At 42.8% G+C, this 16,660-nt stretch overlaps 1 protein-coding gene across 3 annotated transcripts in view; it reads left to right on the top strand.

Moving 5' to 3' along the window:
- The window catches only part of ARID5B (AT-rich interaction domain 5B), a 177,667-nt gene extending 167,399 nt beyond the window's left edge, over positions 1–10,268 (top strand). For all 3 annotated transcript variants that reach the window (XM_037139955.2, XM_053664016.1, XM_053664017.1), the window contains 2 exons: positions 684–882; positions 4,239–10,268. In XM_037139955.2, the coding sequence (XP_036995850.2) occupies positions 684–882; positions 4,239–6,392 (2,353 nt within the window). In that variant the 3' untranslated portion in view covers positions 6,393–10,268. The remainder of the gene's footprint in view (positions 1–683; positions 883–4,238) is intronic.
- Positions 10,269–16,660: the final 6,392 nt, after the last annotated feature.

Below are 16,660 nucleotides of genomic sequence, written 5' to 3' on the forward strand. Positions count from 1 at the left end.
GCCCTCTGATTTTTGTGGTGGGAGTAGTCTGTCTACCTTCCTTCTTACCGAGGCCCTGTGTTACTTGGCACCCCCAAAACAGAGCTAGCTCCTCGTGCTGGTCACCTGCCCCCTCAGAGCTGCTGGGTGAGACCGCTGTCTCAGCCACACTGTGCTTGCCTCCCATTAACACCTTTGTCTTACCTGTCTGGTCTGTATTTTGACATGATGAAAATATAATCTTTGGAGATGGGCACAAATCGATTCAAATTCTACCCCTCAAATGGCGTGGCTCTCAGGCAAACTTTTTACCCTTTCTGAATCTCCGCTGTCTCATCAGTTGGCAGGACAGTGAATAAACAACCAGCTATCATTATTGCTGCTGTTAGTGTTGTGATGTTTTTGCTGGCACTATGCTGGCTCCATGGACAGTGATGGTGATCCAACATGGATGCTTCCATTGTTACGCTTGGTGTAGAGACTCACAAAACCCAGAAAGCGGTCTTGCAAAGGAGTTTGTGTCACCAGGTACTGGCTTTGAGTAGGGAAGTAACCGTGGAGTAAGTTTCTAGAAAAACATTGATGTCACTGGAAATGAAGTCATGCAATAAATTGCTTGTATCATAAAAAGAAAATAAACCCGTAACATCGATGCTAATGGAATTATCTCCCCTGATCGATCAACTCTTCTGATATCCTTTTAGATTAATCCTGCCTTATGAAAGGTTTATTAAAGGAGAGGAAGACAAGCCCCTGCCTCCAATCAAACCTCGGAAGCAGGAAAACAGTTCACAGGAAAATGAGAATAAAACAAAAGTGTCAGGAACCAAGCGCATCAAACATGAAATTCCTAAGAACAAGAAAGAAAAAGAGAATGCCCCCAAGCCCCAGGATGCGCCTGAGGTGAGTTGCTTTCTTCCACAGAAATACCTCCATGAGACATGTCCTGCCTCGGGGTCTCCCGGAGCCCTGCATTCGTAGCTGTGACCCCGCACAGCTGCAGCACTAGAATGAGCAGCCAGACCATCAGAGCTGAAAGGCAGTGTGTGGCACTGAACGGCATAGGCCAAGACTATGATCCAGAAAGATGCAAACATCCCATAGCAAACTGGTGGCAACCACTGACTTTGCGGTAGAAGGAGCCAGCGCTTCAGCTCTGTGAAGCCAAGGGACTCCAGTTTGAAAGATGTGGCCTCTCTGCTGTTTCCCAGCGAGTCCATCGAGGAGCTGGTGTGACTTTAAGACATGTTTCGTGGGTTCTAGCAGGAAGGGGCATTGAAACGGATGGGCTGTGTCTCTGCCAGACTGTCCTGAAAACTTTAGAGACTCCTTTGCCTTCTTGTAATTGACCTCTGGGCAGCAGCCTTGGGTTGAGACCAATTTAGAAACGTCTTAAGTACATATTATTTATGGGGAAATTTTGAAATGGTTCCTCTGAAGTCATTATTATCTCTCATGTTAACAGGTAGTGTCTGAACCTTTTAAAACAAGCCCCAGCTACCCACAGCCCCCAACAGCTCTTTGGTGGAAGCCATTAACGTCTGCACAGAGCCAGCCATGGAGGCTGGTCTGGGCTCTGTTTCAACATGAATAATAAAAACCCTGCTGCCTATAAAAAAAAAAAACTTAGCAGCCACATTTGGAGACAGCATGTTCTAGGATTCAACCCCAGAGGGAATTTTGTTGCTGATATTAAACACCCCCTAAAAAATCAGGTCTATAATGAACACATAAGAGACTCCCTAATTAAACACTGGTTTCAGACACACACAACACAAACACTACAACAAGCTCCTAATGAGAATTCAACTTATTCAGCTGGAGCCTGTGTCAGAAGGTTGCATTAACATGAAGAAAAAAATTATTTTTGTTTTAATTTTTGTTTCACAATTATTTTAAGCTCTAGTAATTTAAAAGGGGTGGGGGAGAGGAGATGACACAGAGATTTCTACACATCTGCAAGCTTGCAACATAAATGGCCAAAAGCAAGGAAATTCCAAGTTAAGGCTTACATTCCATTCCTCCCTTATCCTGTTAGCCTGGTGATTTATTATAGGATTTTGGATCAGTGAGTTCTGTTAGATACCAAGTGTACAGCGTTGCCAAAGCACCTGGGGGCACCCTGAGGACCAAGAGGACAGCCGGCCTTTCAATGGCTCCACTCTGGGGGTGAAGTTTGAGATGGTTGGTCTGTGAGTTGTGGAAGGACTCCGCAGCCCCTGCGCTGAGCCCATCAGCTCCGGCGATGACCATTGTCAGAAGCAGAGCCAGATGACCTGCAGTCCATATCTTAAAGCCTTAAGGCTTCTTGTTTCCTCTGGGTCCCAACAGTTGCCTTCAGGGAGCTGTCAGTGTCTTGCGTGTCAAGGGTTAGTCTGATCAGGTCATCTAAACTACCCGGAATCTCACACCCTCTTCACGATTGAGCCTTAGAGTAAGAATTGTTCCCCACCTTCAACACAGACCCATGTTATTAACCGGATATATTTCTTCCCATTGATTTTGTGTCCGAGGTTTTGGTTAGGGCTTTATTATTGTCATTGTTTTAGTTGTTCCTAACTTTTGACGTTTTCAGTATGAAGCAGTGAACTCAATGGAAATAGGGGGGCTTATAAAGAAGCCCTTCTAGTCCAAGCTGATATCTTTCAGTAATTGGACTGCATGTTGCCTAGTGGGAAGGAGCCATTTAACATACTAAGGGCAGATCAGAAAATTCCATCCTAGAAAAAGGACCCCTGACCTTTTTCTGTGTAGCTTTTAAAGACCTCCCAAACCTGTTTACGGCCAAAAGCATAGAACTCCATGTAACTAACTGAAGGCCTGGGTCATAGAAACTTTGGTGGGACTGAGCATCCTCTGCAGCCCCACTTCAAACCACAGAAACCCAGAAACCCACCAGAAACTAACATTTAAATGAAATTTGCTTTTTTTCCTTGCTGTACTCATTTTGCGGTATTTTCACATAATGTAAAAGCTCAAGAGACCAACGATGATTGTTAATGTAGAACAGGTAATGATATTTGCGCTGAAAAAGGCAGTTATTAGTACAAAGAAATGAAAGGTGGTGCATAAAGTCTCGTAGGTATAATACATCCCTAAAAACAGGGATAGCGTTAAGTGACTTCCAGGAGAAATATCTGTTGAGCGAGTATGATGCCCTGAATTTTTGTTCCTGTGCATCCATCCCTACACCAGCATCCTCAGTGTTACCCAAAAATGCTAATGGGGTCGGAACTTCTTTTCTTCACAAAGAAGAACAATGTTCGTGGGATGAGATGGAGATGGAGTTTCATACAACTGTTTTGGGGCCATTCTCCACTAAGACATGTAAGGGCAAAATGACAGAAGTTTTGGAAGAGCTTGTCAGCTGGGTCACAGACGGAAAGTTAAAATGACCTTCCAAGGTCATAGTTTGCACAGCTACATAATGCAATGAATGGGTTGAATTGTGCCCACAACTTCTGTCAATAGGGACACATAAAGAGCATCCATCTCATTGACTACAATTTATTTCAGTGAACAGAAAAGCTGTATCCATGGTGGTGCTCACTGCCTGAATTTTGACAACTTCATTTTTAGCCTTAACAGACATGTGACTTGCTGCAGCCCAGGAAGACTTAGAGCCCTTCTGTCCCTTAGGTAGACAGGCTAATGTTGCATCTGCATCATTTTTCAATATTTGAGCTTATCTGCTCATCTGGCACTGAGTAGAAATTGCTAACGCTTAAGCATTGCTAATTTTATACCTCAAATTGGACATATTAGGACAGGATAAGCTCTCTCAAAGAAAAGCAAGGAGTTATAGTGAGTTTGTTGTTGACATGAGGGTGGTTAGATTTCTGAAAGAGAGATGCTTTAAAAAAAAAAAAAACTTTCTCCAAAGTGTCATAAAGCACAACATGTAATTTAAAACCCATTTGGATAATTGACTGATTTGACAAGACGACAACCTCAAAATTAAACTACATATTAGAATCAAGGAGTGATATGATTGTGTACCATCAGAACGTAGCACTTTGGTATTTTGATAAGCGTCTCATAAGGGACTAAAGTGAGTGTGCATATTTCCCCTAATGTTTCTGTAATTTAGATTCTTTGTTTAGAGCTGGGATGCGGGAGTGATCGAGCTTTAGAGAAACTCTGTGAGCTGATTGACAAGCCCATTTTCAAGAAAAACTGCTGTGTTTAATATTTTATTACATAGCAAAATGTGTCAATGCATTGGGCTTTCTTCTGACTGTCTTACAATCTTTCATCAGGTTTCATCAGAACAAGAAAAGGAGCAAGAAACTTTAAACCCAAAAAGCAGCACTGAGCCTCTCCCAGCAGCAGACATGAAGAAGAAAATGGAAGGGTACCAGGATTTTGTAGCGAGGCCCCTGGTGTCTACAGCGGACCCAGAAAAGGACAGCAAAGCAGATCAAGGTGCCAGCAGTGAGAAGGTGGCCGAGGACGCAGGAGAGAAGGGGCCTGCACCTCCACTCCCGAGTGCCCCTCTGGCCCCCGAGAGAGACCCCGGGGCTGGCAAACAGTCTCTCGCCTCTCCCAGTGCTCTTGTGGACTCAAAATCTGAACCCAAGCCCTGCTGTTTTACAGAGAGCCCTGAGAATGAACTCCAGGACACATCCTTCCCTGGCTTCCCCAGCACACAGCCACCATTGGCAAACCAGAGCGAGATGGACGATGACAAAGTGCCCACCATGGCAGATTACATTGCCAACTGCACCGTGAAGGTGGACCAGCTGGGCAGTGACGACATCCATAATGCACTAAAGCAGACCCCAAAGGTCCTTGTGGTCCAGTCATTTGACATGTTCAAAGACAAAGACCTGACTGGGCCCATGAATGAGAACCATGGGCTCAACTACACGCCCCTGCTCTACTCAAGGGGCAACCCAGGCATCATGTCCCCGCTGGCCAAGAAAAAGCTTCTGTCCCAAGTGAGTGGGGCCGGCCTCTCCAGCAGCTATCCCTATGGCTCCCCACCCCCTTTGATCAGCAAAAAGAAACTGATTGCCAGGGATGACCTGTGTTCAGGTTTGTCCCAGGCCCACCACGGCCAGAGCACTGACCACACGGCGGTCAGCCGGCCCTCAGTGATTCAGCACGTGCAGAGTTTCAGGAGCAAGCCCTCTGAGGACAGAAAGAGCATCAATGACATTTTCAAACATGACAAACTGAGTCGATCGGATCCCCACCGCTGCAGCTTCTCCAAGCACCACCTCAGCCCCCTTGCTGACTCCTATGTCCTGAAGCAAGAAATCCAGGAGAGCAAGGAGAAACTCTTAGAGAAAAGGGCACTGCCCCACTCCCACATGCCCAGCTTCCTGGCCGATTTCTACTCCTCTCCTCATCTCCACAGCCTCTATAGACACACCGAACACCATCTTCATAATGAACAGACATCCAAGTACCCGTGCAGGGATATGTACAGGGAATCGGAAAACAGTTCTTTTTCCTCCCACAAACACCAAGAAAAGCTCCATGCAAACTATCTCTCCTCTGTACATCTGCAAGACAAAAAGTCAGCTGCAGCAGAAGCCGCCACAGATGACCAGCCAACAGATCTGAGCCTTCCCAAGAACCCACACAAACCCACGGGCAAGGTTCTAGGTCTGGCCCACTCGGCCACAGGGCTCCAAGAGAGCAAAGGTGTCTCCCAGTTCCAGGTCATAAACAGCCACAGTCGAGACTGTCACCCCAAAGCCTGTCGGGTATCGCCCATGACCATGTCAGCTCCTAAAAAATACCCTGAAGCGCTCTCAAGGTCAAGCAAACCTCACCACGTGAGACTAGAGAATTTCAGGAAGATGGAAGGCATGGTGCATCCTATCCTGCACCGGAAGATGAGCCCTCAGAACATAGGCGCAGCGCGTCCCATCAAGCGCAGCCTGGAGGATTTGGACCTCATGATTGCTGGGAAAAAGGCCCGGGCCGTATCTCCCCTGGACCCGTCCAAGGAGGTCTCTGGGAAGGAGAAAGCCTGTGAGCAGGAGAGCGAAGGCAGCAAGGCAGCTCACGGTGGGCATTCTGGCAGCGCATCGGAAGGCCACAAGCTCCCCCTCTCCTCCCCTATCTTCCCAGGTTTGTATTCTGGGAGCTTGTGTAACTCGGGCCTCAACTCCAGGCTCCCAGCAGGGTATTCTCATTCTCTGCAGTACTTGAAAAACCAGACTGTTCTCTCTCCACTCATGCAGCCCTTGGCTTTCCACTCACTTGTGATGCAAAGAGGAATTTTTACATCACCGACAAATTCTCAGCAGCTGTACAGACACTTGGCCGCGGCCACACCTGTAGGAAGTTCATATGGGGACCTCTTGCACAACAGCATCTACCCATTAGCTGCTATAAATCCTCAAGCTGCCTTTCCATCTTCCCAGCTGTCATCCGTACACCCCAGTACAAAACTGTAAGCCCAGCTCTGCCCAAATGGTGCGGCTAGAAGAGCTTCACTCCTTACCCTGGGGGTGATGGCTTATAGAATTAGAAGTCAGTATTTCTTCTAATCTGGGGAGTAAGATCAGTTCCAGCCAAAGCGGCCGAGAGAGGAGGCGAGCATGCCTGATTTTTCTGGGGCGACACCAGCCTCGGCTGGTCTGTCTTGAGTCCCTTCCAACATAGACGCCCCTGCACCCCAGATGGTTCACTTCGCGCAGGGGTCTCGTGAATGGATTTATGTGTATCCAGGGAGAACTTCGAGGACCCTGAGTCCCCATGGTCAGGAAACAATCTGGGCGAAAAGGGGGCAGGCATTTCAAAGGAAGGGGCAAGGAGGACTGGCAAACCTATGCCACGGGATGCCCCTGTTTTCATAAAACTCTCCAAGGTTCAATCAATGCAATGTATAGTGAAACTTCAATCGATCTTTTGTTTTGACACTATTAAACAATCCAGAGAAGTAAACACTGTTAAATTGACTGTATATATTTGCTTCTTAAAACTACCCGTATCACTGTTTGCTCTCCTAATTTATATACAGGTAGTTCCATTTTCTCCCAGTCCCTTCTTGTCCCTTTATTATTATTTTTTTAATTAAACAGTATCGCTTCTGTTTGCAGGTCTTCTGTTTTTGTTTTGTTTTGTTTCAAAGGCTGACTGACTGTCCTAGTTGTTGATGTGTGTCTGTAATTTTTCCCACATCTTATCATTTTGAGCAGCTTTGGGTGGTAAAGTTATTGTTTACAAATTGAAGCAACTGATTCTAGTGGAACAAATGAAAAAGAAACATTTGAGCACAGCATAGTGCAAAGAACGTTCCTTTGCAGATCCACAACTTCTGGACTTTGTTCCTCATAAATGGCATAGTTGAAAGAGCTCATACACTGCTTACCCGACCAAATGCTTTGCTTCGAAGTATTGGGTGATGTGAAAATATTGAGCATTGTACTTACCTTATCTAGGCTGTGAAACTGTTCTACATACCAGAGAAATCATAAACACAAAAACTTCACTGGCAGCAAGCTGCCGAATAACAACAGAGTCTAGAGGACATACTTGTGGGCTGCACAGATATTTTAGGAATTCCAGAAATTAGAACAGGAGCCAGAATGATTTACATTGGTGTTGGCCCTGATCCCTCTAAGCAGTCCGGGAAAGGGGGTTGGGAAGAGGATGGAGCTTGACTACCCCGAAGAAAACGAACAGCCCGAGGCCCACGCTCCAGGCACCTTCCCTGGCCTGTGGACTCTGGGGTAATAGGTAGTCATGTTGCCTTCATCACGTTGATTTCTTGTTGTTTCCAAGAAGAACGTTCCAGGCCACATGTGTGGAGCTAATTGGCATACTGGATTACCCATTCAAAAGAAAGTCATCCTGTTTGGGTTTCCTGGGCATGGGTTTTATGTGTATGTTCTCACATATGGTGGTTGGTGTCATGTTTGTGACCACCTGGCAATACAGCCCGCTTTATAATTTATTGTAGTGTTGGAAAGAAAGGGTCAAGCTGTGCAAGCAGTCCAAACATGTGGAGAATGTATACTGTCATTCTTGCCACTTCGTTGCATTTGCTGCCAAGATGTAACATCAAGGTGGATGCATTTTCTAAGTGTGTTCAAAGTTGATCCACACAGAGAGTGATTTTCTTTCCAAGTCCCATCCCTGCTGATAAGAACGCTTTGACGAACTCCCAGCCAACCCTCCCCTCCCCCAACACTACCAGTAGGCATTAGGACCATAGTTAACCAAGTCTTTTACCTCTGAGATATTTAATTCTATGAAAATTGATGGCAATTTTCAACTTCTAAATAGGTAACTCAACTGCAAAATAATCGAAACTGGTAAACAATGAAACTGCGGCTCTTAAACAAAGCCATGCATGCCGTGCATTTGTATTGAAATGTCTCCATGATACGATGCCAAATATTCAATGTAACGTACTTAATATCCAAAGGTGGAAACAAAAGAATGTAGAGACCTAGTGTTAAGAGTTCCATTTGCTTCAATTAATTATTTACCTTCCTGTGGAATAATATATATATATTTAATAGAACCATAGATAGGCTAGTAGAATTTAGATTATAAATGTGTGAGTGCAGATTGTCCTGCTATTGCACAACATAGAGGGGGGGAAATCTCAATTCCAGCTGGCAAAACGCTAACCAGGACTGATACTAAGAAAGTTGCACTAGATTGAATGGTCACAGAATCAGAGGACGTGGAAGATGAAGCGAACTTCAGTGTTTCTGCGGCAGATGTGGGCTAGATCGGACGTGGTTCCTATGAGTTTGTTTCTCAAAGAAAATGGGGGGCCGTCTGTCCCTGGTGGAGCTCACCTATCCATTTGGAATATGGGGCATTTGTTTTCCCCACTGGGATGATTTCAGTCTGCTTTCATCATGTTGGAATTCGATCACACCATTTTCAAACAATGTTAACATAGTCCAGCTTTTGTTTTTCTCTTCTCTTCCAAAAGGAGACTCACTGTTTCTGTCCGAGGAAGCTCATACCCTCAGCAAAATATCAGGACAAATAAAGAGAAATGGGGCACACATTCCCAACAGAAGCAGTGTGTTATTTGTTTTAAAACTCCGCGCAGAGATCTTGGAAATCTTTCAAAAAGACCATTGAATTCTTCATTGGCTGAGAACTACATTTTAAAAAGTCTTAAATAGGGCTTTGTTTGCATTGTTTGAGTTCAAGGGGCCTTATTATTGAATGGAATTGCACAAGCCTTTCTTTGTGCAATCAGACCATTGTTATTGGTAGTTCTGTAAAGGAAACTGTGGGATCTAATTGGCAATGGAGTCATAAATCTATTTACTGAGTGTGGCTTCCAAGAAATGTTGCAATTCAAAATGCACTAAGTCTGTGATTTACTGGAGATTTGGAGATTCTAAATAATATTTTTTTAAAAGCCTTTCCATGCAACTTCTGATTTAACTTTTGGCAACTCAACATTTGAAAAAAAGAGAGAAAACAGCCCAAGTTTCAGAATAAAGTAGTCTCCTATTAAGTGATTGGAACTTGTAATATTTGCCACAGGACTGACTTATTTATTTACTAGCTAGAAGCTCTTCAGTTCACTTGTTTATCAGGGCATATACAGAAGGGTTTGTTAAAAGTCAATGTTGATTTTACAACTTTCTGACCTGGTGCATGAATTCTCAAGTACTGTATTTCACTGTGTTGGTGTGTCTGATGGAAATTTCGAGGTGATCCTACAAAAATATTTTATGTAGTGTGCCTTCAAAGAGAACCATTTATTTCTCTTCACTCGTGTCCCACAAAGTCACATTTGGTGGTGGTCAGCCAAGTCCCATCTGGTCCAGTTTTACTCTTGTCCCAATTTTAAAGAGAAATGGGAACAAGTGTGCCCACACCATTGCAATGATTATCTTGAGCACTTAAATTCCAGTGTTGGCTGTTGATGTATTTGATATTCTGCTTGTCTCCCCATGGTTGAAATATGTCTGAAGAATAGCAGCATAATCTCTTGGCTGTTTATACTTTTTTAAATTTTCCTGTGTTGTACATATTGTATACTTTTGGTGATTCCAGCTATGTAACCTCTGCTCTGTAAGGTGATTATTTGTATATAGCAACATGGCCCAGTGATATTATATAGTTTCCCAATGGAGAGGTTATTGAGTAACCTTTGCATTAGTTTAAACACTACCAGAAGAATGCTGAGCCAACTATAAACACTCAATTTTGTATGTTTTCCAAATTGTACTTATTACTGCTTTTGATACTGTATTACGTGCCAATAGTTTCCCAATCACATAGCAGGCAAGAGATATTTTGTACTTTTTGATCCACTGTAATATTTAATAAAAAATGTTACTATCTGTTTCCTTTTGGGTCTGAGTGTTCTTTCACTTCTTCCCAAGGAGCCGCATTGCCTCACCAGAGTACCCTGTTGTGTCCCAGTTGGATGACGGCGATAATAATGGTGAGGATGATGAGGTCTGTAGGTTGTTAACCTACTGAATGCTCAGTTGGCATACAGTATCTGTAATCTTCACAATGATGCAGAAATGTGGCTATGCCCACTTTACTGCTAAGAAAACTAAAGCTTAGATGGGTCAATCAGCTTGCCCAAGATCACCTGAAAACAAAATGGCAGAGTAGATTTGAACCCAAGGCTTTTAGGTCTGTGACTTCCTTCCTTTGTATACCATACTCCTCTCCTGGCAGGTAACAAAAAAAATTACTTCATTTTTTGTCAACAAAGATTTACTGGTGCTTCAATTGCTAGGCATAGTGTCAGGAGCTGGGAATACAAGGGTGAGTGAAAATGAGTATTGTCTCTGGAGCTTGTAAATCTTATGGGAAAGATTGTTGATCAAACAGTCAGTCACCCGTGTAAATACAAACCTCAACCTGACCTAGTTCTGGGGAAGGGGAGTGTGACGATTAAAGTGACAACGTGAAGAGGAAGTGGTGACTAAACTGATATGTAAAGGATGATTATCAGTTGACCAGATACGAAGGAATTGGGAACAGACCGGTCCAAGCCCAGGGTACCATCTGTACCAAGACCTCAAGGCAGAAACAAGTTTGGCTTATTATAGGAGCCAGAGGAAAACCTGTGTGACAGAAGCATCATTAGTTACAAGGTCCAGGGAATGAGGCTGAGTGAGGTTAGAGAGTATAGCAGGGTCAACCGAGTGCATATGTCCCAAGAGAGGAGCATTTTCATCTTCATCCTAAGCAAGAAGAGTTTTAAGCAGTGAGATGACATGTTCAAATTTGTCTTTTTCAATATTGCTCTCTGGCTGCTGTTTGAAGGCAGATGGAGAGAAATCTAACACCAAGATGGTCATTATTTCCATTGGGGTGGTGGAACGGAAGAGTGGACACACTTAAGAGGTTCTCAGAAGGAAGGATGAACAGACTTGGTGATGGATTAAATGGGACAACAGATGGATACTCAGGAAGGATTGAAAAGCTAGGAAAACAGTGTATTCTGATGTCTGGTGATGATGGTCCCAGACTTGTGATCTTCCTTGCTTTTAATCCTCTTCGTCAGGCTTCCCCTGGGTTTTGCTCAGGTTATCACTGGTTGAAATGAGGCATTCACAGAAAAGCACCCTGTGTGCTTTCTTCTGAATGCTCCCAGAGGTTGTGGGGAGGGAGAGCATGGACGGATTTTGATGAGTGTCTCGGATTACAACCCACATCATCTGATCAGGGTGGACTTTGAATAGAAGACAGTAAGCTGCTAGCAAGCATGTCACAACTCGGGGGAGGACACATCTTGTTAAACCACACGAGACCGTTTTTCTTACTGAAGTTGAGATCCTTACCCTGCCCACCCTCAGGCCAGCAGAAGTTGCAGCAACATGTTAGGGGCCTCACCCTCTTTTTGCTGGCAGTCAACCTTTGATTAATTCAAACACCCAACACAGGAAGAACCCTTGGCCCCATGGTCTCCCTGCTCTCTCATTCTGATTCACGTGTATTTCATCATATCGTATGAATTGTTATGAGTACATCAAAAGAATGTTCTTCCATCTATGACACATTCAGCATCTACAGATCTGATATTGAATCATACACAACAGGAAACATCATGATAAGTTATCTATTTTTACCAGGCCTAACTGGCAAATGCTGTCGGGAAGGAGGGTACTTTTGCTAGAGATGTCACTCACAGTGCAAAGGCAATGAAAATGCCCAGTGATTTATTATAGGAAAGTGACCAAAGTTGACAAATGTTTTAGGGCTGATAGTGGCCAGAAAAGGGGTAATCATTTACATCAATGTGCTGTACATGACAAGAGAGAGAGGGATGGGGGGAGTGACCTCTGGCCAGGAATAATGCGAAAGAAAACTTAGCCTTCCAGTTTGCCCTGCGGAGTGTAATAAATCACATTAATTTGGGCTTTACTAATTCAGAATTCCTGAATTTGGGAATCTCTAGGCTAATTCCTGGGATTTAAAAAAATTCTAAAACTTTTGTTTAACCTACTTTAAAAAGCAAACTATCTTTAATCATGCTAGCTACAGCTATAAGCATTCAACTAACCCAGTAAGGGCAAGGTGCTGTGCTCCTTGAGGCATGCGTACAAGAACAACTACTACTTTAATTATTGTTGAAACCCTCCAGGACAGAGCTGCCCAGTGGATCTTCCTGAGATGGTGGGAAGGTGCTGTAATTCGGAGTTTTCCAATGCTGTACCTACTAGAAAAGATGGCAGTTGGGCCCTTGAAATGAGCCTAGTGTGAAGGAACTAACTTTAATTCTATTTAATTCTCAATTCATTTTAAATTTAAATAGCCATGTGTGACTAGTGGTTACTATATCGAACAGCACAGCTCCAGAAGGTTCAATTGGCCAATGCACATATACGGAGAGACTCAATTACAGGTAGGTCAATACTGCACATAACCTTTTAACGTAAACACTAAAGCAGGCAACACGGTGTCTGCTTGCCAAAATTCCATTAATCAGTGAGGCGTTACTATAGATTTAACATTATTTTTCACTCAAGATTTACACATCATAGGCATTTAAGTACTAACTAAACAAATAAATCATTAGGAGAGCATTAAGAACAAAAGTTTATAGCTACAGCATTTTGTAATCCAGTCCTGTCTTTTATGTTAAGTCTGATGGTGTGACTTTTGGATGCAACTTCTAGAAAGTCTATGCAGTGTTAGTGCGGCCATGTTAAGCCACAGTGCTTCCCTCCATGGTAGTTCAGTATTTATCTCTGTAGAGTGGGCAAGTATTCAGCATGAGGGAGTTGACCAGCTGAAGAGAGGAGGACCCACAGACCAAGAGTGGAGGAATCCACACTAAATATAATTGTGGTGGCCTCATCCTTGTACTTCACACCTAGGATGTCCAGCCCCGCTGGCCCAGAAATTAAAGTGATCAGCCAAAAGTGTTGGCAGAACATCCTAAGTTTGTAAATTTATGAAGCAAAAAAGAGAGAAGACTCCAAGAAATAGTATTAAGAAAGAAAAAAGGATGCAGAGACCTTTTACATTTTGGGGAAATAGCATTAACTTTAAGCCTATGAGCTGGAAAATTTCAGATGAGAGACGATATTTTCTATAAAAACAGAAGTGAACAAAACTTTCCCAAGAAGAAATATAAAACTCAAATAATGATTAAAATTTTGATCAGTAGTCAAATAGTTCTCCACAAAAAAAAGAAAAAAGCACCAAGACCAAGTGGTTTTAAGAAGTGTCAGAGAATTGAAAAAGAGGAAAAGTTACCCAGTTCTTTTTATGAGTTTATTTCGACCTCATTACCAAAAGGGACAGTGAAAAAGAGAAATAAGTAGAGACCAATCTTACTTGTAAAGCAGATGCAGGAATCATAAGTAAAATATCAGCAAAATACAAGAGTTTGAAAATATACATTCATATATACATAATATCCAAATTACATACATGTGCATATATATTAAGATAGTATACATGTTTTAAATATATTAAAAATAATATTATTACCAAGAAGAGTTTACCCTAGAAATCTACAGAGGGTAGAACATTAGAAATTTCATTAACATAATAACATGTAGAAGCCACCTGGAAAAATATTACATTGGATCCACATCTCAAACAATACACAGAATACATCCCAAAAAGGAAACATAGGAGAATTGTTTTGTAGTCCTGGAGTGGGGAAAACCATTATATGATTCAAAATTTAGAAACTATAAAAGATTGGTTATCTACCTAAAATTAAATTTCTATATGCAAAAAATAAGCAAATTCAAAAAGGAAATATTACTTGGGTAATAGATATTGCAATTCATATCATAAAGGGCTAATCTATTGTATAAAGAGGCCTTAGAAATCGGGGAAAAAATGGAAAAATGATAGTAAATTGTACAAATCAGAACTACACAGTTCAATGTACCTTGACAAATGTCTACAGCCCTGTGACCATGATCCAGAATAGAATATAGTTCATCTCTGTTTTGGCAGAATGTTTCCTTGTGATACTTGCCGGTTAACTGACCTACTCTCGACCAGTAGACAATCACCATCCTGATTTCCATCAGCAGATTTGTGTCACTAGTTTTTAGCACTCTTTTAAAAATCGAGAACACACAGATATTTACCATCACATCCCTGTTTTTACTTAACAAAGTGCTATGAGTCATTTCATGACGCAACATGATGAAAAGCAATTTGGCAAAATCCAGTAAAGCTGTAGGGGTGAGTTATTGTAAACTCACGAGAACACATCCAGGTAGACACTGAGAACCCTCACACTGCATTTGCAGGAGTAAGTCGGAGGCTGCTCATTGCAGCACTGATTCCCATCATACACACAGAATTCTACTACAGAGACACAAAACAACACAAAAGTCCATAAATGGAGTAAGGTGTAGTCATTAAAATGAATATTTTAAATGTCTGTCTATCAATGTAAAGAAGCAATAAAAATGTAGTGTTGAATAAAAAAAACACATTGCAAAAGGGTTCACACAGTATGATAAAAATTCAAAACATAATAGGGTAATACTGTTTATGACTGTGTTTAAGGAATACAGGAAAACATAAAGAGGAACACTTTAGCATCAGGTTATTCACAGGAGGGAGGGGAATCTGATGGGGGAAAAGACTTTGAACTGCCTGTGAGGTTGTTTCTGGAGCAAAGTGGCAAAATGTTAATATTTACTGAATTTGGGTGGAAAGAATGTAATGTTATTATGACACATTTTTGCACATTCCAAATTTTTCCTACTTTATAAAATAAACTAATTGACATGTAACACCACAAATGGAGTAAAGACGTGTGGGTTTACAGCCTCCTAGCCTCAGTTAACTCATCTGTAAATTGGGGATAGATAGCACTTGCCTTGTCTCCTTTCTGTGTTGTTGTCACAATATGAAAACATTTAGTAAGCAGCGAAGTTCCGTGCAGCTAACATGATTACAATTGCTAGTGTTGAGGACTGCTGCATCACACAACTCCACGAATCACCATTCACACAGAAAGTGCCAACTCCCTACCATTCATCAGCCCCTTGCTAAGCATCCCAAATGCTCTTTTGCCCATGTATTCCTCATAACGCCCTGGAGAGACGGGTATTCTGCTATTATCATTCTCATTTCACAAGTAGACTCAGGCATAGAAAGGCTAAGTGCATTACCCAAGGTTCCTGGGGAAGTGAGTAGAAGAGACAGGTTTGATTCAGGCCCATCTCATTCCAAAACCTCCGATCTTAATCATGAGGTGGCTGTTACCCAGCCCAGGCATGGCAATATTCATACAAAGATATCTTCCAACACTCTAGCCTGTGTTATCAGGATTCCTACCTACCTCCTCTCCTTCCATCCACCACCTCCTCCTGTAACCTCTTTTCAGGGCAGGTGGGACTTTTTCCTGGCTGCCTAGTGCTGAGAAGCACGAGGAATCTCATTAGAAGTGTTTGGATCCCCCAGAGAGCGTATCATTCTGCTCCTTGGCTCTGTCCCGATTCCTCCCCAGATGAGGGCCTCCACAGCCCGGCCCTTTGCTTCAAAGCCAAGAGGAGCAGGGAAGCAGCTATTACACTGGTTACAGAAGAGCACCTCTCCGCTTTTCTTTGGGGGCAAAGTTTTACAAACTTTGAGGACATGATAGGAGTGATGTATGATTTTGGCCTCTGTTCTGTGTGTGGACGGGATGTTGCTGTGCACAGAGCAGCAACCAGGCCTGCCAACAGTGGGAGGACCAGTGTGGGTCTCCAACCTTTCTCCTGAGAAACTGAGGCTGCAAAGTAGTGGGACTAGTTTCATGAGCCAGAGGGATTTACTCACAGTTCCTCCTCCATGCGCATGTGTATAACACAGAAACGTGCTGTCTCCATGTTTACAAACTCTTTATGACAATCCTGTGGAGTTATGTTATTATACCTTGCTTACAGATGTGAAAACTAAAGCTCAGAGAGGTCAAACAACTTGTCAAAAGTGATCTAGCCTACTTACAGCAAAGCTGTACCTCAAGCCGAGAGAAACCTTCTGGCTCTAGAAAATGTCTTAGACCATCAGTTGTTCTATTTCATAGATGCCTCTCAGTAGGAGTAGAAAAACATCCTATGGACTCCCTTAATTGTTGAGTACTGAGGTTACCATGCTCCTTCACTTATAATGTCTGATACCTGAAAGATGCTCCTTCCATGTGTGAAAGCCACATCACATTCAGGAAGTAAGTGAAGATTTCTTTAATTTGGGAAATTCTACAAGAGAACCAAAAGGCAATCTTCTTACCAGCTTTGGCATCTGCTTGAGT

Source organism: Artibeus jamaicensis, unplaced genomic scaffold (assembly GCF_021234435.1).
Source record: "Artibeus jamaicensis isolate MK-2021 breed Jamaican fruit bat unplaced genomic scaffold, CSHL_Jam_final contig_332, whole genome shotgun sequence".
Classification (NCBI taxonomy): domain Eukaryota; kingdom Metazoa; phylum Chordata; class Mammalia; order Chiroptera; family Phyllostomidae; genus Artibeus; species Artibeus jamaicensis.